At 43.1% G+C, this 27,234-nt stretch overlaps 2 protein-coding genes across 3 annotated transcripts in view; one reads left to right on the top strand and one right to left on the bottom strand.

Moving 5' to 3' along the window:
• The window catches only part of ldb1b (LIM-domain binding 1b), a 36,045-nt gene extending 17,687 nt beyond the window's left edge, over positions 1-18,358 (bottom strand). The window contains exons 1-5 of one of the 2 annotated variants that reach the window (XM_073472655.1): positions 18,276-18,358; positions 16,489-16,545; positions 16,292-16,367; positions 12,064-12,307; positions 5,677-5,829 (exon numbers count right to left, since the gene is read on the bottom strand). In XM_073472655.1, the coding sequence (XP_073328756.1) occupies positions 5,677-5,704 (28 nt within the window). In that variant the 5' untranslated portion in view covers positions 5,705-5,829; positions 12,064-12,307; positions 16,292-16,367; positions 16,489-16,545; positions 18,276-18,358. The remainder of the gene's footprint in view (positions 1-5,676; positions 5,830-12,063; positions 12,308-16,291; positions 16,368-16,488; positions 16,546-18,275) is intronic. The other variant, XM_073472673.1, reaches the window with a different exon arrangement.
• A 51-nt stretch (positions 18,359-18,409) lies between these two features.
• LOC141001530 (uncharacterized) lies at positions 18,410-25,913 on the top strand. Its single transcript, XM_073472635.1, has 11 exons — positions 18,410-18,505; positions 20,646-20,750; positions 20,877-21,032; positions 21,684-23,355; positions 23,482-23,535; positions 23,621-24,446; positions 24,537-24,746; positions 24,840-24,903; positions 24,996-25,117; positions 25,244-25,395; positions 25,486-25,913. The coding sequence occupies exons 1-11, from the start codon at positions 18,410-18,412 to the stop codon at positions 25,584-25,586; spliced, it is 3,558 nt and encodes a 1,185-aa protein (XP_073328736.1). The 3' UTR covers positions 25,587-25,913.
• Positions 25,914-27,234: the final 1,321 nt, after the last annotated feature.

The following is a 27,234-nucleotide window of genomic DNA, read 5'->3' as shown; positions in this document are numbered from 1 at the left end:
ATGCCACATATTCTGCATCATTCATTAATAATGAGGGTTCGAACATTAGATATTAATATTTACTGTTGTAATACAGTTTCTTTACTAAACATAGTACATAATATCTCTCTAAATGACCCCCAAAAAATCATATGCACAACTCTATCAAACTAAAATCTCCCCAACTCTCTTTCTGTTGATGTGCAACAACCTTTAGAGGATTTTAAATGAAACATTTTGAATTGGTCAAGATAATGGAAACCCAGTACGGGACTTCTACACAAAGAGAATCAGCTGGTCATATAATATAGACTTCGTGTCTACACACAGTCGCCAGCTTTGATTATCATAACAAACATTGTTCTCCCAGCTTGTTTGACTTTTGAATTGCTTTATTGCTGTTATGAAAACAGCCATTATAATTAAAAGTTGAGGATCACATTTTTCTCAGTTGATTTTGCTAAAATTTTATTATGCAACAATTAATAGTAGCATGAAAGAAGATTTTCTTCATATCCTAACCCTAACCCATCTCTTAATATATAACAAAATAACTCAGGTGCAATTGTTTTGCATAGTGAGTACTTCTACTTTTTGCACATGCACATTTTTACAACCTTAATTGAAGTATTTTGACATTGTTGTGTCGCTACTTACACTTGAAGGATCAGAAGACTTCCAAATAAAAGCACAAAGTCACATAAAAGAACAATGATTAAAGCTGTGATGAAAATGATTTAGAAGTAAAACTGTATGCAAATGATGCTGCTGTTGCTCCATTTCATCTCCAGTCAGGACTTGAAATGATACCTAACCTACAATCAGAGGCTGTCCTTTGATAGCAGCTCCCTCTTGTGGCCGCAGTGAGCCGGTGTGTTTGTTTTCATGCTGCCCTACAGTATTTTCTCACTCACTGGGTGAATTCCCTACTCAGGATTTTCTCTGGCAGACGAACACAGACAAGCTGCAACAAGGGAACTTCAGTGGCCAGCCCGTCACATGTTCGCTCAGGCCAATGGGTGCCAGGATTAAATGAATAAAAAAAAAAGGCTCTGTTGTGCACAATTTTGTCATTAATATATATCATCTGTTTCCTAAAAAAATGTGTTCCCAAAATAAATGACAAGTACATGTTATGGCAACTTTATGATCAGCATTATTAGCCATCATCCTCAGCTTTTTATCCCCTCACTGTGGCATTTTGCAGGTGGCCTCGCCTTTAAAGGTGTGTGTGTTAGTGTCAGATGTGTGTGTGGTGTGTGGTGTGTGTGGCGGCGGCGGCTGGTGTCAGCTGACAGCTGTGTGAGGGGAGATGACAGTGCCCTGATGCTGCGTTCTCTGTTCTCTGGGAGCCATTTTGTCTGTCTCTGATCTCAGAGTCAGGTCTGCCCCCCCCCCCTCCCCCCCCCCCCCCCCCACCTCAGCCAATCACGTCACCGCTCAGCCTTGCAGAAAACATAGAAACACAGTCTGATCTCTCTCTCTCACTCTGTCACTCTGTCTCACCCTCTCTCCCTCCCTCCCTCACTCCCTCCCACTCCTCCTGCGCTCCTACAGTGCTCATCTCCCACTTGCCTCTCTGTTCTTGGCTCTTCTGCTCTCTGCCCCCCCCTCCCTCCGTCACCTCTCTTCTCTCCTGTTTTCTCTTTCTTGCCACCCTCCCTGCTCCTCCGGCTCTTCCTCTCTCTTAATCTGCTCACTCCCTCTCTCTTCCCCTCCGTCACACCCTCCTCCTCCTCCTCCTCCTCCTCCTCTTCAGGCTCTCTTGTTGTGCAACCCGTTTCTAAACAGCTCAGCCTTTGTGCGTTTTTGTCTGTTGCCATTTCAGCCAGGCTGCAGTCTTTACTCATTTTCCTCCAATCAGGGACACCATGTGACTCTCTGCATGAGAGGGCATAGTCCCTTCCCCCTTCTCTCCTCCCTCTCTCTCTCTCTCTCTCTCTCTCTCTCTCTTCTGTCTTTCTCTCTCTCTCCCCTTCTCCCTCTCCTCACCCCCACCTCTCCCCTCCCCTCATCCAGCCAGCCAGCCAGCCAGCCAGCCAGGCAACATACGCTAGTAATCAGGAGAGTCAAAGAGAAAGAGGGAGCAAGGGGAGGGGAAAGAGGGGGGATGATAGTATACACACAGTACATATAGAGAAACAGTGTGAGATGGGGGGGGGGGGGGGAGATAGGAGGATAGAGGTGCAGGAGCAGGAGGGTGAGGGAGGAGGGGGTGTGATGTAAGGTCTGGGTAGGTCAACGCGGAGAAAGCACAAAACATCTGTAGCTGCAAAGAGCACACACACTGTATTCTCACTTCTTTTTTCGTGGATGTACAGCACATATACACACACTCCGCTCCACTGTTTATGTCATCCACATGTTGGGGCACATGCTGCATGTGTGTACGTCCACTCACACACACACACAATCAAACTTTGAGGCCACACAAGAAGGGGGAGGATCTTTCGGTGTTGAACACGGCTCTGGAATGTAAACAAGCGAGAAGGAGAGAAAGAGAACGGGGCGACTACAGAGAGACTTTGTAGTTTCTTTTGTTATTTTACATTATATTATATTCTCTTTCATAGTTAGCCAGAACAGCGTCTCTACACCCTCTGAATGTATAAAGAAAGGAATAAGCATGTAAATTAAGCAGCATCTCTGTAGGGTCAAGCATCTCTGACGTCATGTTGCACAGCACAACTTTAGCTTTAAGTTTCACTCGCTACTACACACACTGTTTCATGTCTCCAGGTTTTCACTATCAACTATAAATGACTGAATGTAATGTTTTTCCTGTTCCGGTTTGAACATCACAACACGTGTGTCGTCTTTTTAAAGGGGCACTATGTAGTTTTGGAGAAGAATTTTAATATATACAATATTAATGAGGTAATAATACAAATATTTGTCTTTTCCATAAGTGAATAAACAAGCTGTTCTCAGAGGAAAATAAGGTCCCAGAACACTGTTTGAAACTAGAAAGGTGGCGGGGTCCGCCAAATAAAAACATAGTAAAACAGTATGAAATCATGTTGTCCTTTAAGGTCAGTTTGTTTATTCAGTTATTCAGTCATGAGAACAGAGAGTTGGCGTATTTAGTTTATTTAGGCATAAAAAAAAAACAGTCAATGAAGATCTTTCTCTTCTGATTAACATTTCTTCCCCAAAACTACATAGTGCACCTTTCAAGTTACACTTTTGAAAAACAGAGAAAAGGGAGAATCCATAAAGCAGAGAGAGTCTGAGGCGAAAAGCAAAGGGGAACACCAGAGAGAACAATACGAGAGCGAAAGTGGAGAGCGCACAAGAGTGTGGTCATAACGTCTTTTTGGAAATTTCCATGACCACGCTGATTAAGTATGCAATCTGACCGCAAGATAGCTAAGGCCCGGTTCTAAACAAACGCTCCCGCCTCTGCTGTGCAGCCTTGTTTAACGGCTGAGGTGGCAGCGTTTGCCTTCATAGCACGGGGCGCTGCGCAGAGATTGAAAACACACGCGTGCTCAGACACACACACATACACAAAAACTTAGTGTGCATGCAGTCCAATTTAAAACTGGTACACCACGTTCTCTGTGCCATTGTGAGTTCAAGACAAATTGTCATCTGGTGTGTCTAGAGTGGTTTGTCCTTGCTGATACCAAATCCGTCTGGTTTGATCACAGTGCCAATATCTGTCTCTATATTCCACATTTTTAGATCCTTCTGCTTGTGTCATTCCATCATTCATTCATCCACCTCCACGCTACAACGTGGAGGATCAGGATGAGTTGGCATTGTCTCTAAATTTGCTCCTCCTAAACTTTCCGCCTCAGCTGAAGAGTTTTCCAAACCACAAAAACCTGGGACCAGTTAATGTTTCCATCTTTTTAATGATTAAAGTCGAGACTGGCACAAGGGTAATCTGATCATGGATGCGTGGTTGGCTAAATTTCTCTGTCCACATCCCGGCTGTTTGAGGGCTGACCACAGCAGCCAATGTGGCCTGGTAGGCAGGAGAGGAGAGGAGGCCACGTCAGGGTGATACAGCACCCCACAGACACAGCAACTCTCACATTTACTTCCTCCTCTCCTGCTGCTGTTTATTGTATGACCGTACATTCTGAGTACATCTATCATGATTATGAATACATTCTCAGCTTGAGGATTATATTTCATGTCCTGCGCGTCCTGTGAGGAGTGCAACATAAATCGCTTAATATATTGCCTGAGGCTCAGCGGAGCGGGTTTTATTTCTAGACCTTGATTCCTCCTTTTCTTTCCTCCTCTGTCTGATTAAAGTCAATAAAATGAGAAGAATTATCTGTTTGCTGTCAGGCGCTCAGCACCCAAACATAACAGTTTTGGCACTGCGGGGAGTTCCTCGGCCTTCGAAGGCGGCGAAACAAGTGGCACACCTCTGAATATGGTGGTCTAATATGACGGATATTACTCCCTCCAGGTCGCTCACGGTGGCTCAGCTCCCAGAAGCCCCGTGGCTGTTAGTCAACTTCACCCAATTTTATTAAAAATAGTGACAAGCAAAACTCAGACTGCGGAGTTCTTTTGTTATCATGGTGGGCTTGAAAGGAAACCGGGTTATCTTACTGATACTTACTCCCCCTTCAAAAAAAACACAAAAAAAAACAGTGACAGGTCAAGACAGGACAGAGACACAAGAAGAAGTAGATGTGACAGAAAGCAGCAGCAGCAACAAACAACTGGCGATGCTAGTGACTGCACATCTCTGCCCCGCAGGTATGCACTCACTGACCTCCTTCCATGAACTCGAGAAGAAAGAACTTCTGGCTCAAAGAGGATGGAAACTCCCAAATAAAGCCATTAAACAATGCGGAGAGTAGGTCTGTACCACGTACAGCCACATGAAAGTGGTGATGCTGCATTTTCATGTCGATGTCAGTGACAAAACCTGAACCAGAACTATCTGACTGTATCCCCCCCCCCCGTCATCCCGCTCTTTATGCATCCTAAATGATCCTGTGTGAGCTGTGAAACACCAAACATTTATTAATAGCCCCTGTGTGGGAAGAGGTGCCGGATCAATCATGCAAAGCCTTTGATCCGAGCCGGTGACCTTTGCCCTTTAAATGTCGCTCTCTGATCCTTCTTTTCTTTCCTGCTACTTCTGCGCGAGAGTCCAGTCGGTTCTGCACAGGACTTCCTCTCTGGTTTAGTGAGTGTAACATCTGTGCCGACCTTAAAAGAACTCTGTTGTTAACCCGGGCCGTCAGTCAGAAACCATCACCGTCATCAGCGGCAGCAGAAGCAACAAGACCAACAACAAACTGGCGGAGGAAGAGAAGAAGAAGAAGTAGTGGTGGCATGGCAACAACTTCATGCCCAGATGTCCGCAAACATCTTTTTCTCTCTCTCCCTCCAAACTTAACAACAAACAGTACAAAGCACATCATAATGGAGCGGACACTACATGTTGATCCATCTGGTCTAGTATGTTCTGTGCTCTCCATCCTCTCATCCATCACAGAGGGCGACCTCCCATGAGCCTTTGCAAACAGAGCCCCAGGGCCCCGGGGCACCTCTCTCCCTGCCCCAGTCACGCCACGGCAGCGGCTGCACTCACCAACCAAAATACAACAACAACAACAACGACCAGAAAAAGTCAGCGGCTGACAACAGCAGCAGCAGCGGCAGCAGCGGCAGCAGCGGGGCTGTCGTTAAAGGCAAACCATCACCAAGGCAGCTACTTACCGGGACACGCGCAGCCGCCCACGGACATCTTCTCACATGTCTGGTGTGAATCCGATCAGAATGATGGTGGTGGCTCTGTTATCCCTGCTCTCTTCCTCTCTCCTCTTTCTCACCAGTCACTGCTGCCGCCACTGAGGCTGCTCACATGAGCGTCTGTTATCCCCACGGTTCACACACATACACACACACACACAGACACACACACCACCAGGGAGCAAAGAGAGGGAGGGAGAGAGGGAGGGAGGGAGGGAGGGAGGGAGGGAGGGAGGGAGAGAGGAGAGAGTGACGACGAGGGAGGAAAAGAGAGAAAGAGGGGAAGAAAAGGTTAAAAAAAGAGCACACACACAAAGGATCGGATTCTCTCAGTTGTAGCTGTACACTGTGAATCACACCGTATATGTGTGTGTGTAAGTGTGTGTAAGTGTGTGTAAATGTGTGTGTGTTATAGAGTGAGAAGAATTCTGTTCCTGCCTCTGCTCTGCCCTCACCCTCATCAGCCCTGCAAATTACAGCTCAGGTGGGAGGAGAGAGGGAGAAAGAGAGGAAGAGAAAGGGAGGGAACGAGAGGCTGAGTGCTCGAGAGGGAGAGAGAGAGAGAGAGAGAGAGAGAGTGTGTGTGTGTGTGTGTGTGTGTGTGTGTGTGTGTGTGTGTGTGTGTGTGTGTGCTAGAGCGAGTAAGGCAGAGAGAGAGAGAGAGAGCGAGAGAGTGGACTGTCAAAGTGACCTGAGAGGCAGATTTGAGAGAATAACAACCATGTGATGTGGGTCCTTTTTTTCCCCTTTAAATATGTAGAGGCTGTTTTTCACCGCTGCTGCTACAATGACACACACACATTCACACACACTACAGCACACACACACATTCACACACACTACAGCACACACACACACACACGTATAGAAGTGCATACATGAAGGTTTAAAAGATCTTCGGGAAATGTGTGTGTGTGTGTGTGTGTGTGTGTGTGTGTGTGTTGTGCGTCCGTGCGTGTGTGTGTGTGTGTGTGTGTGTGTGTGTGTGTGTGTGGTGCAGCCGAGTGGCTTGTTACCATCCAGTGAAGGTCTGCTACATGGCAGGGAGGGCAGAAGGGGGAGGAAAAAGGGAGGAGGAGAGAGGAGGGGGCGATTGACGTGCCTCCGCTCTCTCTCTCTCCCTGTCTCTCTCTTTCTCTCCCTCTCTCTCTCTCTCTCCCTGTCTCTCTGTCGTCTCCCTTTCTAGCTCATTCACTCTCTCGCTCCGTTAGTCTTTCTGTCTGCAGTATGCCACACAGTGTTGCTCTCTCGCTTCACTCATCTTCCTGTCTACTCGGCCATTTATCTCCCCTGCCCTCCCCCCTCTCCTCCCTCCTCCTTCTCGCTCTTTCCTTATTACTCTTTCTTCCGTTCCACCTTTCCCTCCCACTGTCTCCATCGCGCTGTAATCTTTCTTCCATCCCCATGTCATTTGTCTTTCCCTTTTAGATGCACAAGTTTGCATGTGAGTGTGTGTGTGTGTGTGTGTGTGTGTGTGTGTGTGTGTGTGTGTGTGTGTGTGTGTGTGTGTGTGTGTGTGTGTGTGAGTGAGAGAATTGTTAGGCCCAGGTTATATACAAGATGACACCTGATGTTTTTTCATTACCACTGTAGTTGATCTTGATACATCGTTCAGCTGCTGTAAATGCGCCCTATAACTTACTGTAACACCAAATGTGTATTAATCCACAGCTGAAAATAGTCCCCAACAAAGGCACGATTTACACCTGCTCAAGTCACATTTGCTGAAAGCTAAAGTGCCCAGCTGTTTAAGGAAATGACAGGGTCATTTTTTAAAGATTTCAATCTTCAGTAGGAACCAGTCGGCTTTAGAGCTGAGCACCACAGCAGAGCTCCAGACTGACTTTTTTCACCACAGTTCCTTTACTTTGTTGTTATCATATAAAGGTAAAAGTATAAGGATTCAAAGTACTCTTACTAGTACTCTTATAGTACTCTTATTTACTGTACTTGTTGAGTTGTCACATCAGAGACTCATTGTGACTGAAAATTGTGACTTGACTCGAGTCGACTCAAGTCACTGTTTTGATGACTTGCAACTTTACTTAAAATAAATGACTTGAGACTCGAGATGGACTTGGACTGGTGACTCGACTTGAGACATGATGACTGTTTGTGTTCATTTTATGCTTCAGTTTAGTTTTTTAGTTTGCTTTTTTAGTCTGGCTGTCCATATTTTAGTGTATAAAAGTGATAGGGAAGGGAGGGAATATTTTTACATGGGGAATATGTTTTAATTGAGATGAAATGAAGAAATAAATAAGCTTTTCTAAAGTTATTAATTTTTGTGGTCGCAGTAACTCACAAACATCCATTCAATTCGATGATTGAAGGGCGGCAACCAGGGTAGTAGGACTTAGAAGCGGTTGCTGCCCATGTAAACTTGATAGATTTTGCTCTGCTGCTCAGAGTTCACCATGCTGAACTTCTGGCGGTAACCCCTGACTACCCGGAGCTGTACAACATGGCACTATTCCCGTATAGTACAACCAGAAAAAGAATTGGGCATGGGACAACGTTTCCACCAAACTATGGAGCAGTATTTTTTTCCCTAACTTTTATATACATATACATGTTCATATACAGAGATTTGTAAGCTAGTATACGTGTTGTGAAAAAACAAAAGACGTGTTGTGGACTTTTGGGTGTGTCATACCAATGCTTTGACATTCACTGAAGATCCTGCCTGTCATCGTAGCCTTGGACTGCAGCGTTGGACTGCAGTGTCAGCAGCCGCTTATAAAAACGCTTTGCTTTCCATGGGAATCTTCCTGCAGGTAGGCAATTGTCAGGGTGGTTACCGCATAGTGGTGTGAAAAGCCCTTTAGCTGTAAGCTATGTTGCTCACAATGTAGCCATATCAAGGACAAATTGGGTGCATTCCCTGCTGATAGTGAGTTTACTGCGTCTTCCCTTTTTTTAACACGTCAGTTTTTGTTGGTTGTGAGTAGTATGCCAGTTATCAAAACTAGCGCTCACAAACTAACTTGGTCTTCTCATAAGATTTTTTGACAGTAAGGGGAAAAAAATAGTGGAACCACCCCTGGGGGTCAGAGCCCTGAAATGACTGCTCAAACCTATGTATCTTTGTCTGAGGGGCCATGAGATGATAGAAGGAATAGCTCTATATTTTAGGGAATACGCTTATTCACTTCTTGATGAGAAAATTCCTTAGAAAATTGATACCACTCTCATGTAAACCTGAGACTTCCTCTAGCGCCTGGTTAGCTTAGGAAGCTCCAGGAAGCAAATACGCTTATTTCCCAAGATGTCAAACGATTCTGCTCCACAAAGCAGAATCGTTTGACACCTATGACAAGGGGTCACAGGTAGACATTGCTTTATTTTATGGGGGACGGACACAAGTCAAAAAGTCTGCTTCGAGATGACACGTACAGTATATAAAAAACACCATTTCAAACCATTTCAAAGGTCACGACCCCAACTGAGCCAACAGCTTCCATCAGAACACACACACACACCTCAAGAGACCACATGATATACGTGACAGTACACACACCTGCACATAGCTGAGAAAGAAAGGCAGGGAATATAAAGATAGACGTTCTGTACTGTTTCCCTCCAAAATGACATCACAGAGGTTTCTCTTTTTACATGCAACGAGGAACACAAGTCTGCATAGATCGCCTCCCCCACATATTTCTACTTGCTTTTTTTAAGACACTTGCTCTTTGTCTCCCTCCCTCCCTTCCTCACCCTCTGTCTCATTAGGCAGTATCTCATTTTGAGGAGGAGAGTGTTAAGCCAATCAGAGAGGGGAAGAAAGAGCAGAGGAAGGAGGGAGATGGAGACGGGAGAGAGACGGAGAGGTTGCAAGAGGAAGAGGGCAGAGATGAAGAGAGGAGAGGAAGAGACGGAGGAAAAGAGAGGGCGATGGATGGATGGAGGGAGGTAGGGAGGGAGAAAGAGAATAAATAGCTCTGGCGCACTCGTCCCCCATTACCCCGGGAGGGCCCTGTCGCCATGGCAATGTGGCAGAAAAAGGATAGCACAAGCATGATGAGCTTCTACACACACATACACACACACACACGCACACACAAACACATTTACAAATGAAAACTGTGATTCACACATATATCTGCTCACATTAACAGTAACATAGAGACAGTTTTGACAAGTTCATACTTTCAAGCAGACGTGCGCAGAAAGCACACTGTCTTACACCTTACCATAATTATTTATATACAAGTATGCACACACACATACACTCAGACACACACATGCACACACAGGCGTTAACAGTTTGCCAGTTAGCAGATAGTCAAAGCCCACATAACACAGATAGATTACTGAGACTGAAAGCTGTGGAGGCTAAAGTATAAAAGACAGACAGTAAACAAAAAACAAGAAGGGGAGGAAAAGGCATCAAAGACGAAAATCACAAAGAAGAACAGAGGAGTGATTTTTGCCTGCCTAAAAATACATTTTGTTTCATTAGCACGAATGTTGCCTTAGTTCTGTCTTTTTACTTTTCTTGAAGCTTTGATGTATTTATCCATGGATAATATTGATTTGACCTGAACTGACAGCGTTTTTTTTCTTGCTTGACTTGTGGGCGACGCAACAAGTTTTAAACACAACATCAACATATAAACCCCTCATAAAGTTTTTAAGAATAACATGTTAGCCAACAGTTCCTGATTTTACTTCCAGATGACTTGTAGCAATGATGGCATTCATTTGGAGCAAGAAAAACAATATTCACTCTTTTTTAGCTCCGTCTTTGGTCTCCACCACCAACTATTTTCACCAGCTAATCAGTAACTCTGTCTGGTTGTTGTATTATGCTGGTCAAGTAGTGCACAGTGGGTTTTTAGCCTGGTGCTACTGGAAATAATGCAGATGAGAGCAGACCAGAGATGTTTCAAAATATTCCTTCCCGATACAAATTTATGAAACTGGCATCGGTATTGGAACAGAGCTGAAGAGCAGTAAACAAATATGATCATTTTGGGGTTGAACTTATCCTTTAACTGTTTTTCAGTCATTATCTACTCAACGTTACATGGGAACTCATTTTTAAAACGTAAAAACTCCATACAGCTCGTCCGGTGTAATCCAGGTCTCCAGAAGCCCCCTGATCCCACATTGATTTGAAGAGATGTTACTCACACCGTTGATGCGTGGCTGAGCTTGTGCACCCACTTCAGACGTGGTGCATGCTAAAACTTTTAACTTAGCAGCTATGTTGAATATTTTGTCTAAATAGAGTGTTAATACAAGTTTTCAAATCAATTTGCAGATACAATGTTTACCTTTCTTAGTTTAGCAAATTCAAAGGCTAACATTTTATAATTGGCAATATACACAAGTACAGCTGAGGCTGATGGTTATGTCATTATTTTTTATTATTATTTACCTGATGGTGGAGCTACATGGATAATTGGAGGATCAGTTAAGGTTTTTACAACAATTTATCCGAAGGGGGGGCATGAGTGTCCCAATGGCTGTCAAGACGTTTCAGTTCTAATCGCAAACTTTAACCCCATGGTGGCACCAGAGGAAAAATCAGGGTGTCAATAAAGTCAGAGGGAGTCAAGCTCTGGGGACCATGAATGACCTGTAACAAATTTTATGGGAATACAATAAATGGTTGTTAATATATTTCAGCGTGGACCAAACAAAAACAAACACACACACACACACACACACACACACACACACACACACACACACACACACACACACACACACACACACACACATTAATAGCGGCTCAGATTTTGATTTGATCTGAGTTATGTAACCTATCGCAGCCAAATAACAGCCCCTGCTAGAGTCCTTGTAACACCTGTGACCTGGATAAACAATGTGCTCTGGTTCCTGTTAGGTTTCCTGGTCATTAATGTTGAAGGATTTGCACTTTGTCAACAAACTAACCATGTCTGCAACAAACAAGCCTGTTACAGAACTTCAATAATGTACCATCCAGCTAATTGAGAACAAGTGGAGACATACTCCTGGAAAATGCGCCCCACAGAGTAAAACAAATCACCCAAAGTCAGTATAGACTGAAGTTAAAAATGGCTTTAGCTCTCACTCTCTTGCCTTTGTTGCAGCACACTCATCTTGAAAAGTTGTTTGGATGGCAAATGTGGTGGTTAATTAGCTTAGGAAATCTTGTGTGCATCCAGCCTGAGGGCAAAGCAGAGAATGAAAGAGGCTGTTCGGAGCCAGCCAGCCCTCTGTAAACTCTTATGTAAGGCGGAATCTGCATCCTGTTTCTCTCAGCTACATTATTGATGCGGGCTTCTGTTACCACGCTGACTGTTTCTGTGTTTGTGCGTGCCTGTGATCGTACACACCTGTAAGTCACCAATAGTCTCTCACCTCTGCTGTTCTGTAGAGAGGGTGGTCTCCTCCAGCTGAAGTCTTGTCACTTTCTCTCCTCCCCTTCCCGCCTCTCTGTGTGCTCTCTTGTCCTTTCTTCACCTCCTTTCTTTTTTTTCCACTTGTAATAATGTAAGTCCCCTTCCTCCTCCTCCTCCTCTGTCTCTCTCAGGCCTTCATCTTTCACTAACAGATGTTCTCAGCTCCATGTGGGAGGGCATTCCTCTTCTCTCTGCTATGAAAGCTTCAGAAAGAGAACTTGAAGTTAAGAAAAATCAAACAAGGACGACGGCAACACAACTCCCTAACTCAGCAGTCTCAAAGTAACGCCTGTGTGTCCTGCTTTCCCCTGTAGGGAAGGTGTCAAGTTAAAGATCAGAGTGCTTTTGCCTTTTTATAACACACTGCTCTCAGCATTACACAATATCTGAAAGGTCATAGAAGTACACACACACACGCAAAACATAGCATGACTTTGCAGCCAAGATGACTTGAAGTCCTACAGGAAGACACACACAACAGCTTGTGAACAGTGTGAGGGAGGCAGGGAAGTATAAACCTGACTCCTCAGACCTCATGGGTTCTTTAAAAATTCAAACATGGCAAAAGAGCACCGTGGGAGTCCTCCTGCAGGTCAAGAGTGAGGAAGGGAAGGCAGAGGGGAGGGGGGGAGGAGTGATAGAGCGCAAGGGGAGTGAGAGACATGAAAAAGAGAGGTGGTTTTCTTTTTTTTACTCTTCTTCCTTTCCCCCCTTGAGAATGAGAGTAAAGTCTGGCACTATGTCAGGCTTCAGGGAATGAGGGAAAACCAAGTATTTCACATTTCCAACCAAAAACGGCAGCCCAAGTCGGGGGGAAAAAAGGGGATGGGTAGTCGGTTAAATGTGTGTGTGTGTGGGGGCCATGTACCGACATGGTGGCTGGGCGCTGGATGCTGCAGTAAGGTGACCCACTTACACAGAACTCCCCCCTCCTGAACACACTCACAGTTACACTTACACATGCCTCTGAACACACTCGCACCTCACCCGCTGGAGACTGGAGGATGCTTTGGCCCCATTTCAGACAGTAATGTGTTTCAAGAGTTGTAGGAGATGGGAGGTGGTGTGTATGTGTATGTGTGAGTGCGGTGGGGGTGAAGAGAAAAATAGTAACAGAGGAAGTAGGAAGGAAATAAAAAAAGTAAAACAGATAGAGGTCACTGAGGAGTATATAAGATGTATATGGGAAGAACACACCAGGTGGTCCTGTGGATCAAATAAATGAACAAGGAATATGCGGTGGCTCGTTAAAGTGTGTGTCTGCGAACATATTTCCCTCCAAGCTAATCTAGTAGAGCCATTGACTCTGCGTACCACGGTGACATTCAGCAGAAAGGTCAACTCCTCGCTGGTATGCACGAGATAACGGGACAGGCGCATCCACGGTCGTCCACAGAAAAACAGTGAGATAAGACAAGATAACACCACACAGATGAAGAGGTGATGATCCTGAATTCATTATGCATGAAATTTTAATTCATGTATGAATATCTGATTGGCATCCATTGGGGTTTGCATGGAGCAATCAGCTCAGTGGGAATTAACTCATTCACAACTTCAGAGAGCTGATAGAACAGTGTGAGCAGGACTTAATGGTAGATGTATGATATCTCCATCTAGTGGAGAAAACGTATCACCGCAGATTCATCTATATTATTGGCTGGATAGAGTATTTCCACCAAACAGTACAAGGATGATTTCATCTCAATATATATAAAGCCTGCAGTATCTCTACATGATCTGAATTGCCACAGAAGTGTAATGTTTTTAAATAGCTTCCACACTCATCAGAGCACACTGTGACAACAGCATGACGTGCGAGTGCTCATTTTAAAAAAAAGAAAACTTGTTAAAATACGTTGCGACAGCTCACATTATGTGCCTTTTCCTCAAAATTAAAAGGTACAATAGGTCAGACTTTTACTTTAAAACATGCAATTATTAACTTCAATTATCAATAGAATGTGAAGAACTAAGAGTTCTGACGTAATGTCAAAGACATCTACAGTATATATTGTGTTGCAGAGATATCTACTCAAGATAGCATGCTAACCAGCTAGCTCGGCCCATCCTTATTTGTAATATCTCTCCGAGCTCCCAGTCTGGACCACCAGCTGCAAGGCTAACTGAGCTAAGTAGCTTACAGCTGCCACAGGAAGCAGCAGTTAGTGGGGACTCTGGTGATATGCTGCCCCCTATTTGTTTGTTTGTTATTTGATACAGATTCATACGGGATGGCCAGTTCTCACATACTGCACCTTTAAAGCAACATTATGTAACTTTTTTAGCTTAAAATAATGGCTTCAAAATCACGTTGATGGTTCAGTGTCTTGTAATAAGGTGAATGATGTCTCAGTCTCAGCCACTCTACCCCCGACCCCATCACTTGTTTCTGCACTATGTAACTTCAGTGAGAGGGTAGGATCACAGCATTACATACATGTTTACTTCAACATACAAGTTTTCAACACGTAACATTGTTATGATGTAATGAGTTTTGTCTGTAGTTAGCACCTACATTACGTCTGACACATTTTTACAGACCAGGGATTTGTATTTATGACAGTGGGGTTGCACTCAGAAACTGTGGGGGATGCCAAATTGCACAAAATGCCAATTTCAACATAATGTTGCTTTAAAGACTCCACCAATTTCACATGAAGTTCAGTTTACTTGTCACAAGGAGTATTTTTTTTTTCATTGTTGTTAAACTTTCATGCCAATAAAGCCCCCTTTGAATTTAATTGAATTGAATTGAGTACTACTCAGTCTGAAAACTGCTTTTGTATAATGTCCTTTGTGGCTCTGAAGGAGCTTTTTCGATTTGAGACGATGACATCATCAGGGTTACTTCAAATTGGGCTTGAAGACTTAAAATTTATTGCAGAAAAGTTGTGTTTGAAGAAAGTTAGTTTGAAAGACATCAACATATTTCAGACAGCGGAGGTCTGATGAAAGGTGCTAGTGAGTGGCATTATGGGACAAACATCAACGTTGGGGGTCAGAATCACCTAATTAAAATTTCCAACTTCTGACCCCCAAGCGTTCCAGGTGCACAACGCCAAACGTTAACAAAAAACTTGTCTGACTGTAACAAAATGTCTCTTTGCTAAGTGAACACACAATTGAACCCTTAGCAGTGCAGCTTCCTTGCATATATAAACGAAACAGAGGAGGGAAATTCACGCGACATTTAACAGACATCATTATACTGTATATTTTATTTTACAGCCATTGTATACTTGGAAACACATCTAAATGTTCCATTCACTAGCCGACACATATACTGTCCTCTACTGATACATCTTACACCCTCCCCATGGGTGCTGCTGTTGTTGTGTGATGTCAGACAACTGCTCCCTCGTAAAGTCCGGGTAGATGTTTTTCCATTGTACTTTTTCTGGTAGGTCGGAAATGTTTGAGTTATGAGTGGTCTTGAACACAGCATATGAGTCAGGCTGTCTCAATGAAGGTCTGTGCTGGCCTAAAACTGAGACATACCTGACTCGATCAAACTGGATTTTTGTGTTATTATGTTCATTACTGACTGTCTTCCCTCTTCCCACTGGGCATATCATAACTTCCAGCAACACGTCATGCATTGACGCAGATGACCGGCAGTCAGAGAGGATGAGAAATCTCTAAATTACATCTGAAATAACCGAACCCTGACCAGAGCCTGACCTTTGAAGGGAACAAAACAACAAAATGGCCACATCAGGTAGAAGAACTCTACCATTGTAGAGATTTGCTCGAGTACTGCTTTAAAGAAAATGTTAGACATTTTGGAAAATACAGTTTTTTTGCTGAGAATTAAATTAAAAAAGATTCATACCAGGTTCATGTTTGTCTTAATACAGTATAAAGCTAGAGCCAACAGCCTATTAGCTTATCTTAGCTCGGCTTAAAGACTGAAAACAGGGTGACACAGCTAGCCTGGTTATGCATGAACAAACAAAATCCACCTTCCAGGACCTGTAAAGCCCAAACAAGATATTACATGTTCATTAATGAGCATTAGAGGTGCTGTTAGTGGATTCCATTACATTTAGACAGGCTGTTTCCAGAAGGACCACAGGGAGTAAACTTCAAATGAGGGAGAAGAGTTGTGCAAACACAATCTTCAGTTGATTTCTATATTTCATTCCACACAACCAGAGGTATCAACTGCTACTGATCAGCCTCACCTGCTCAAGGTGTGGCTGGAGGTGTGGTGGGAATCGACGAACAAGATGTCAGTTGGTAAAGCTGGACTGGTAGGACCTGATTCAAGACAAACACACAATTGGAAACGGGGAAGTGTAATGGGTACTAGCATGGGAACTGAGAGGAAAACACTTGGCTGGAGTACTGAATATGTAAATGTAATCAACCATCCAGAGACCGTCATATGATTTGTCAGGGGAGCATGAGGTTTGGGGCTGTTGTGGGTCTTCATCAGCTAGAGGGAGAAATGAAGGTGAAAATACAGTTTTAGACAGCTGTGTTTATTATCCAGGTGTTCAGAATAATTATTCATCATATATCAGGTACCCAGTGTGGAGCTGCACAGGAGGGAGTGGAAACAAAAAAAGATTTATTATGAGACAGCACCGGCTCTTATTCATGTGTCTGCAAAGTACAAGTCATACAGGGCCTCAGTAAGACAGTAAGTCATGCGAACACAAGCGGTAAATGCATTCAAATATATTCAATCATAATGATTTAGTGTACAGCACAAATGCTTTCTGAGGCCTGAACACATTTTAATCAATGCAAAGACCTCAGTGGGTGCCATATCAAGTGAAACAGGGTAGCAGCGTCGTTGTTAGGCTTGAACAGCAGACCATGTCAAGGTGTAATGTGTGTACACACATTAATCGGGTAGGTCAACACATCAATATTGCAATGTCTGAACATGCAGATAATCACTGTTTGTTCTGGTGATGAGGCAGACCACAGGAAGCAGATACACTCTTGGCTTTGCTATAAGTGTCACTTCAAGGACTGGCTGTATTAATGGCATTTATTATTATAAATAAAACACCATGATACTGATGTTGAATGCACTCATACTTTTGTGATATTCTCAGCAATTATAACATGGGAGGTGGGGGAGCACTTGGATGAGTTTAATAGCTTTACAGAGTGTTTTTTCCAGTTTGAAGGTAACTCCCAGTTACACGATTAGTGCTCGCTCTATTAAAGCCTCCTGCCATAAAGGGAAAAACAGATCCAAGCAAATCATTAATTTCATACTTTGTGAGGCAGCCAGAGCAGGAGGCTCTCTGACAGGTTTATCCCTCATTTGACTACAGATTGTTTGAAACTGCCACTACTGAGGTAAAAGGGTAACTCCACCAATGTTACACATTAAAGTGTGTTCACAGGTTTTCAGGAGTGCTACTGCATATGTGAAAAAGCAGTATAAAGACTGTTGTTGCTCAGCAGGAAGCTGCATGTAATATGGCACCACGTTTTGAAAAGCAGTCCACTTGTCTAGTATTGCACTCCTTTAAGACTGTTGGAGTCATTATGGAGAGTTTAAAAAGAAATGATCAAAATCGATACAGCAGAAACAGAGATATCACCCTTTTTTTTCAAGGCTTTCTTCTCCCTATTCAAAACATACATTTCCCAGAATGCAAATTAGCAACTGAATGACATCACTGGAGTTAATTTATCAGACATGCAGCTTCTTCTGGAGCCACAAAAGGCTTTATACCTCTTTTGTTCGAATATGCAGTAGTACTCAGCAAGACCTGTAAACACACATTGATGTGTAAAATTGGTGGAGTTACCCTTTAATTGGTACAGTTGGATGTGTAAGGTATGTCACAGGATGCTGCCGCCTGTCGTTTATCTGCTGTATGTTCATTGCGAGTTGAATTTGTTGTCACTTGGACACTAGATGTCGCTTTTGAGCATCAATACATCAGATTAAAATGTAAAAAAAATTGCTCTATTAGCAATAATTCTGATTTATATGACTTAATTGGCATAATTAACAGGGTATGAAAGTGTTTAAAAGCGCTAATTACATGTGTTACTTGAGACAAAGATGTGGAAAACGTATTCCTTATTTTTATCCACAGAATTTAACAAATCATCGGCTAAATAAAATCTCTGGCTAGTTTACAGGAAATAAGCTAATGATAATCAAGAGGAACGGACTCGAAACATATAGCTGACCTCGGATCTGATTTCTACTCGTCTCCCCGCTCTCACTAATGGACCCGGCGGTGTGGATCTGATCCCAGGTCGGCCTGCTCTGCCTGCTTACACGCGGTGACCACGTGTCTGTCAGTCCGGCCTGCCAGCGGACCATGTGGAGCAGCAAGATGGCGGCGCGGTGGAGGAGGAAAGACGGGGATTTAAATGCCGGCAGCAGCGACCTTCTGACCAGCAGCACACCCCATCAGGTACCGGTTCGCTCATTTTACCCAGTCTGACATTTAAACAGCTGCACGCGAGCGGGTTTCGATGCTTTAAATGGAGGCAATTCGCCGGCGCGTGAGGCCACACGCGGCCATGGCGACACGTGGCTGTAGCAGGGCGGTAGTACTACTGAGAGAGGGACCAGGGAGCAGGCTGAGCTGCTCCATCTGTCTGCACCGTGTAGCCACGGAAACGGATTAATGGCGAGTTAGTTAATGTCGTTACCTTTTCCTTCATGTTTTAACATAAGCTCCTCTTTACATGTGAAGGCTGACAGGGAGGGAGAGGGTCCACTTCCTCTAAAGTACAAGATGTTCAGATAAGGCTGCACCCTCAGCTCACTCCTGCAAACTACACCGTCTCCTTTCTTTGGTTTTTCTTCAACAGTACCATTAACTTGTGCCGTCTCAAGCTTAAATTTCAGATGTTTCTAGTCAGACACAGGGATAAATATCTTTACTGTCACTTATGAGCGTATGAATGACCTGTTACAGTCGGACAGGCTCTGGTATTAGCTTCTCAGAGGTGGTGTGCAAGTTGTGACCCGCCTCTATGTCCCCTTGTCCCCTCAATTAGCCTCCTAACTTACCTACTTGCACACTTCGGTCCTAACATAAAGTCTTTAGAGTAAGGCTGGCTGATAGACTTTATGTAAAAAAGTACAAGAATGAATCCTTGTCCATGTTAATGAATGAAGCCACAGAGCAGTGATGAAATGTAACAAAGTATTTTCCATTTTTGCTACTTTATACTTACAAATACTGTACTCTTGACTTCACTACATTAATTTGTTAACTTTGGTTAAACAGAGCCAAAATAGTGCATTTTTAAATGAATTTATGTGATCTGCAGTCTAATAATGAAAAAGAAAAAACACCACTGATTTTCATAGTCAAACTAAATGCTGAATGTCGGATACGATTATCTGCCAGATTGGTAATCAGTCCAGTCAAAGTATACAGTATGTTCCAACATGGAAATATATAATTTACTTTAACTTACACTTTTGATATTTAAGTACATCTGTTGCCAGAAAATTACTTTCGATACTGAAGTACATTTAACATCAGATACTTCAAGATACTTTCACTTTTACTGAAGTAATATTTTAATACGATATCTTTACTTTTACTCGAGTATAACTAGGTGAACTTTTTGCAGCACTGCCACAGCCACTTTCACATTATTGTTGTCATAAGTATGGAAATGTCGATACTGAATATTTGGAACAGTTTCAAGTTCATTTTTTGCAGTGGCGATACTCCAGTACTAGCTGAGTTTTTGCTCTCCTCTCTTGACACATGCACCGCTGTATTGCCTACATCCCACCTCCTCCAGAAGTAAATAAACGTAGGTGCTGTTGTGCCTAACCCACAGTACACAAGTCTTATTAAATCTATTTTTTATCACCCGTGGTATCAAATATTTTTCAAAGCATTGTAGCAAAGTTAGAAATTCCAGTCATTTTTGTTTTTGCCTTATTCAGGTTTATGTTCAGAAATGTCTGCAGCTTTGTAAAGCTGAAACGATTCTTCAATTAAGTATTAACTTCAGTAGCAGAAAATAAATCTACAGTCAATTAAATTGTTTATTTCCCACTGGTTCCTGCTTCTCAAATGTCGGTTTTAATAGTCATCAGTTATGGTTTCGGGGTGTCTGACATAACATCACTTTTGAATGTGTGAACTTGGGCTTTTAGAAATTGCGATCAGCATATTTCACTATTACTGATATATATATATATATATATATATATATATATATATATATATATATATATATATATATATATTACTGATATACTATTTTTACTATTACTGATGATGATGAATGTCATTTTTATTTACATAGAGATGCCTCTCTGTCAGTGCTCTCAATCAACATAGATTAAGTATCAGCTCTGCTTCACCTTCTTTCACTGCTGTATTTGAAGCATTGTTAGATTTCGCAGCTCTTCCTGTTTATGCTGTGAAAGTTCTAGCTTGTCGCGTCCTGTGCCTTAGTTTCTGGTCGCACCCAGAGGAAGGAGTGAGTTGAAGTATTGCAGGAGGCAGAAGTAAACCAGATCAGTGTGCATGCATGTTCACAACACATGGATGTAATGTAATATTTGTGTCTCTGCAGTTGCTCCTGAGTCAAAGTGATGTGGAAGATGTGGAGATGGACACACAGTCCTGCATGGATCACTCAATCCTGGCCATTTTTGAGGACTCCACTGTTGCATCAGAGGTCAGAGTTAAAGCAGATCGCCACAGTAATCCATGCGGAGGAGTGTCTCTGGGAGTAGCCCAGTTGAGTAAAAAGTAAAGGATGAGAATTGGCTCATAAATCTTGGTTCTGGTTCCCCTTTTTCAGGATAAGAATGGAGCAGAGGAAGAGAGTGCAACCCTGCTGTCGGCCCTGACTGAGATGCTGGACAGCGTGGAGGATGATGACGGGACTCTGTCTCCCTTTGACACCCTGCCTGACACTCAACTCCTCACCCACCCAGAGCGCAGGGACAACTTAGTGGTGGGTGCACACTCAGGAATAAGATACACAAGTCAAATTTTCATGTAAACAATTACTGGTGGGCGATCCGGCCAAATAATAACAATCCACAATCTAAATTGCGATCTTTGTTCTCAATTTTGAAGTGCCCTGTAGATAGCAGACTTAAAATAGCCCAAGTATTTCTCATTTTGCACATAATGCATTAAAGATAGTTCTTTTGGGCACAAGCACACCTAAGAGTCACATTGCATCGTTTACAACACGTTGCCTGAAGTTTGGAAACGGAAGTAAGAGGACCTTTATGATCGATCACAATCTAAAATCATCAGATTGGCTACATCTAGAAGCAATAATCAGATTTAAATGCATTATCTAAAATCCAGTCCATTGCAGTGCAGCAGTCCTTCCTGATCATGCTTTTCGAATTTAGATAACTAAGAGCAGCTCATGATGATCACATGAATTTGCCTCATAGAAAGCAGCTTTATTAGGACTTAGAGGTAACATGATAGCTTAGATAAGGATCAATCACAGGCTTTGACAAACAACAGAATATTTTTGAGCAGAGTAGTGAAGTACCTACAAAATAGACTTATATATAATGTCCGATTAATAACATTTTCTGCTGTTCTAAAGATCTGTTTCTTTTTCTTTCTCTCTTGTCTTCAGGAACTATCCCTTGCCGACAGACTTAGACCAAGATCCAAATCGCCAAACATAACATTCACAATTAAGATTGATGGAGAAAAGGAAGATGAGAGCAAATTAGAGAAAAACGGCCCTCCACAGCTGCTCAAACAGCAAAATCAAACATTGTTTCAGTCCAAAAATAAGAAAGCAGAGGCTGAAGTCGAGGTCTTCACCTCAACTTCTCTCATCAACCTGGTGAAGGTCATGCACTCCTACAGTCTGAAGCTGCATGTGGAAGAGGACGGGGATAACCTGACTAGAGACACATTATTCTCTCAGGAGGAGGTGTGGAAGTATGAGAGACCCACTGGAGAGAGCGATGAAGAGATAAATGTTGTGTCTGATGATGAGGTAACAAAGGAGGAAGAAAGGGGAGATGAAGAACGTGATAATGACAAACTCTTGAAGAGTGTGTTGCTGAATGGAAACTCATCTAGAGCTCAGCCATCCAGAGAGAAGAAGAGGGTGAGCTTCGGCCCCGTTCAAGTGCTTCCCTTTGATGAATCAGTGGAAAAGGGAATGAACGAGAAAAACCTAACAGGGCACACAAGTGAAACTTTGTCGGCTCCACTGAACAGCACAAAAGCACTTGAAAATCCAGCTGGCTCAGCACTTGAACCCCAAACAGCGGCCTCAGAAATGAATAGTAACAAAGCTGAAGTTCTGCCGCCTAAAGGTGAGACAAAGGCCAAATCACTCAGCCTCCAACAGTACAGACAGCTTCGCCAAAAGAGACAGCCCCTGGTGGAGAAACAGGGGAACTACACCACCAAGTGGCCCTCTGTTTCTGAGCCCCCCAAGGAGCTGACCCCCATCCTCTGTTTACAGGGGCAAAGACAAAACGGCCATGGACCAAAGACAACACAACTTTATCCAGATGGTAAGAGAAGTGGTGCTGATCAGCTCCATAGATCTCAAACTCCAGGTCACAAGACCCATCGCACCTCTACTCCACCCAGGCCTCACCCCTCAGAGGCCAAACCATCCAGTCCTCTACGTTGCAGTGGATTAAAGCGCCCAAGGACTGAATCCAAAACCATCTCCCCCGCTAGTCCACTGCCAGCAGTCACAGCTAACCCAAATGTTATTGTGCCTGAAAACAAAAAAAGTCCAGTAAAGAAACCACCACTGCTCAGTAGTGATCCCCCAAATCCTGTCCTCCTCCCCCTGCCAGTAAGCCGAACGACCTCACCATCCACTGACCACTCCTCACCAGAGTCCAAAGTGGAATTCCTCAACAGAGACTCCGACCTCGACAGCACCAGGCACTTTCAGAAAATCCAAAATAAATCCTCAGGCACATCTCTTCAACAACAGCCATCCTCATTAGGGCCAAACCCTGAGGTGTTAAAACCTCAGGACTGCACCATCCAGTTTCAGGAAATTAAAAACAAGCTCACAGAGATAGCTTCAGGTGCCTCCGCTATATCTCCAGCACGAGTCAAACCTTTGTTAAGGACTCAGAAATGCAGTCAGAACCCGACAAAAGAAACCAAGCCGGAACCAAAGACTGTGTCATCTAGTCAAATAGATGCTCACACACCAGTAAAGGAAACACTGCCAGAGGTTTCCCCCAGTAATTCCCCACAAGAGGAACCACTGCCAACTCCTCAGTTTGGCTGCAGAGAACAGACTACAACAGCTAACTCAGGTAAACTGTTGAGACATGGCCGCTAAATCTGACACAATGAAGCAACTAAAGCTGAAGATGCTAAGAATTTGTGGAGAAATAAACATATTCTAAAGTAAGTCATGTCTGTTTCTTCTTCTACTTCAGGAATTGAAGCACCTGACCTGACCAGCCTGCTGGAACAGTTTGAGGAAACACAAGGTGAGCGATCAGATTACTGATAACACTGTGTGGCTGATACTCACGTCAGGTCTTGTGTAACCACTTTTTGTTCTTCTTCCTCCAGCTAAGGAGGAGCGAGCTGAGCCCCAAGTGGAACAACTTGAAACTTTAAGCACTTCAGACTCACCCGGGACCCCAAAAACCCTCAGGAATTTACCTCGTCTTCAAATGTCACAGGGAGTGGACATCCCAGAGCCCCTTGGCACTGAAATCATCCTCAGCACTCTACAAGATCTGCCAGCAAAGCGCAAAAATCCTCCATCCAAGGCCATTCAAATAATCGATCCCCGTCCTCTACCGTCCAAGAAGACACACAGTAACCTCCCAGAGTTCCCTGCTGCTCTCCCCTCTCCTCACATTTATGCATCTATATCCTCCGATCATGATTACTGCGGACCTGTAGACCGTTCACCTACAAACATAACTCAGCACAGCAGAGCCTCTAAACTCAAGGATATTACTCAAACTGCTGATGAATCGCAGGTGAACTGCCTTAACACTGCTGCTGAGTGCAAACAACAGACCTCCACAGGTGAAGTTAAAGCCACCATCACCAGTGCTGTTAATAACTCTACAATGTCTGTGACGCAGCATCTCCCTGATGATACAAGGACCAGACCAGAGACGACCCCGTCCACAGACAAAGTTCTGTCGCTCTCAGATAGCGCTGCCACACATCAAGGCTGTGGTTGTGCAACTGAAGACAAGACTGCTGGAGCTGCTTGCACCCTCCCTACACCTCCACCCAGTCCTCCTGTCAGAGGGAGGGACAAAAGAAGGTTTCGGAGAAGATCTCCATGTTCTGACTCAAGCTCAAGCTCTTGTTCCTCCTCCTCCTCATCCTCCTCATCCTCCTCCAGCTCTGCATCTCCCTCTCCAAAAAGACAAAAGTAATCATCTTGTGTTCTTCATGTTCAGTTTTAGTCTTTGTTTGTCCTCTTTGTGTGTCACTCCTAACTCTCAATTTGCTTGTCTTGCAGGCGCCGACACAAGCGTTCAGAGAGCAGTTCATGCTCGTCGTCCCTCTCTTGCTCTCCTTCCTGCTCGCCACCTCGGCACTACAGGTTGTCTTGCTCTAGATCGAGATGCAGCAGGTCCAGATCCAGATCCTGGTCCCAGTCTAGGTCCCCATCCAGATCCCGATCACCGTCCCCGCAGATTTGCCGTAGGCGGTGGAAAGATGTTTACAGGTCAGTTAAGGTTATGAGTTTTAGATGTAGACATTTGTAGATAAAATGTCGATGTTCTCTAAAACATCAATGTTCCATCCATCCTCCCTACAGAAGCAGAGAGTCAAGGAAGCTCAGGAGAGAGCACGAGATCAGGATCCAGAAACTTAAAGCCATAGTGAGTAAAAGATTACTGACACATCAGTTGTGTGTGATTTCTTTTGGCTGCCTAATGAGTGATAAGTGATTATAAAAAATGCTGTCGTACAGGATGAGCGCAGGGTGGTGTATGTCGGCCGGATCTGCAGGTCTATGACACACAGTGAACTGAGGGAACGCTTCTCTCAGTTTGGAGACGTAGAGTGTGTGTCGCTTCACTTTAGAGAAAGAGGGTAAGTGTGCACAATTTTTAAAATTAAGTTTTGTTTACTTTTATTATGTTGTTTTTGTTTACAGTGTTTTTGTACAATTAATCTGTGTTTATCAGTGATATAATCTTGCCCCTTTGGTTCCCATAGCGACCACTACGCCTTCGTCACATTCTACAACATGGATGATGCTTTTGCAGCCATCGATAACGGCGGAAAACTAAGGAGGCCTGATGAGCTGCCATTTGACCTCTGCTTTGGGGGAAGAAGACAATTCTGTAATTCAAATTATGCTGACCTAGGTGAGGCTCAAAACCGCAAAGAAAGTGTCTTATTGATGTGAAAGTCATTGAACACAACACTGAGCCTGTAATTGTCCCTCTCCTCCCCAGATGCAAACAGAGATGCAGAACCGTCTCCTGCCAAGAACAGGTTTGAGGACCTTGACTTTGATCAGCTGCTCAAACAGGCACAGAGAGGATTAAAGAGGTAGCAGAGCTGTGTGGGAGCACGAGAACACCAAGCTGGATATGGCACAGACGAAAAGAGTGTTGTTATATTTTGTCTTTCATGAACCTCAGAGCCTTATGCTCACACATATGTAGCAAGCTTTTGTATGTTAGTAGATTTGCATGTTTTGACACTTAACATGCATGCAGTTTTTGATGTGTACAGTTAATATGTACAAATATGTAGCACTGTTAATTTGAAAGTATGTATTAGTGAAACCCACTAAAGATTTTTGTTGCATTCCATAACACTGATAAAGTTTTATATATTTGTATAGAAAAAAATAAAGGCTGTTTATTGTGTTCCCTGACCATGCCCTGTGTGAGTGAGTCAGCATGCACAGTAGCATCAGGCTGTATCACTGTTTGATATTTTGAAGCTATCCACTGAACAGCACAGACTTGACCTACAAGCCAGTCTTAAACTTGTCTTGGTAGTAATGACTACCGAGTGAGTCCTGTCTCATCAACATCCACTCACCAGCATGAAATAAGGTGTGGATTTAACTTGGACATATCAAATGTTCTATCACAATTTTCTCCCTCAGGCAATATTGTTAGGTTGTTCTCTGCTCTTTTAATAGCAACTTCTCATGGCAGACATAATGAATTGTTGAACACAGGTATGATTAATAACAATCATAAATTAACACAATCTTTTAACTTCTGCTTCATTACTACTAGGGCTTATTTTCATGGCTTTCTCACACTCACACACATTAAACTGCCATTTTTAATATCAATATACACAATACTCCAAGGAGAATATTTATATGTCTTAAAACATCTGTGGGGAATTTGCTGGTCACTATTGTTCAGGTTTCTACACAAAAGTTGTTCATGTTGAGGATTTATTTTGAGGGGTTTGACGCCAGCAAATTTTGCATAGCACAGCCGTAACATCACTTTAACAATGATATAGACTAATATTTAGTCGTGTGTGAAATGGTGATTGTTGGGCCCCTGTAAGCTGACACTTAAGCCTTATTTAGTAGCCTATTGAACTAAATAATGTGTGTGGTGGTTTTTAGGTAAGTCAGCACCGTAAGTGCTTGTAAATATCGGTCACAGATACCAACACACAAGTATGAGTAATGTGACCAAAGGAAAAGTTATTAAAAAAAAATGCCATGTTCATATGGAAACTAAAAAAAGAACTTTACAACCTCAACCAGTGATGGAAGAAGCTTTCGGACATTTTGAAGTAACAACATTCAAAAGATGTAGGGCATGTAAAAGATCTTGAAAAAAGTTAAAAAGGTCAAAGTCCGCACCTACAGAAGCTCCTCTCTCCCACAGAAAACACTGCTCAAGAAATGCCTCGTCCCGCCTTTAATTCGGTGACTGTGACATCATGAAGGATTCTCTGCCATAAGCACTATACTGATGTGGTTTTTGAGTGCTAAAGCATGTAAACCTATTCTAGCAGTAACCCAAAATAAAACTATGAATCTGAAAATGAACATAATGTTTCCGTTAAATATTTTATATACTTTTAGCTTAACGTTTTATTGTATATCTATATATAATTATATATTTAATATATAATCATTTGTTAGTTGATTTATATGTTGTATTAATCTAAATTTGCTAAAGCTAAAGCTATTAAATAAGTGTAGAGGAGTTAAAGGT

This window comes from Pagrus major, chromosome 1 (assembly GCF_040436345.1).
Source record: "Pagrus major chromosome 1, Pma_NU_1.0".
NCBI classification, from domain to species: domain Eukaryota; kingdom Metazoa; phylum Chordata; class Actinopteri; order Spariformes; family Sparidae; genus Pagrus; species Pagrus major.
This window is presented reverse-complemented; position numbering and strand designations above follow the sequence as displayed.

Bases quoted from the DNA above. Each gene is read 5' to 3' on its own strand.
- LOC141001530 (XM_073472635.1), top strand. From the start codon at position 18,410: ATGTGGAGCAGCAAGATGGCGGCGCGGTGGAGGAGGAAAGACGGGGAT. The intron at 18,506-20,645 runs GTACCGGTTCGC...GTGTCTCTGCAG, and splicing joins CCAGCAGCACACCCCATCAG to TTGCTCCTGAGTCAAAGTGA. The intron at 23,536-23,620 runs GTGAGCGATCAG...TTCTTCCTCCAG, and splicing joins ACAGTTTGAGGAAACACAAG to CTAAGGAGGAGCGAGCTGAG.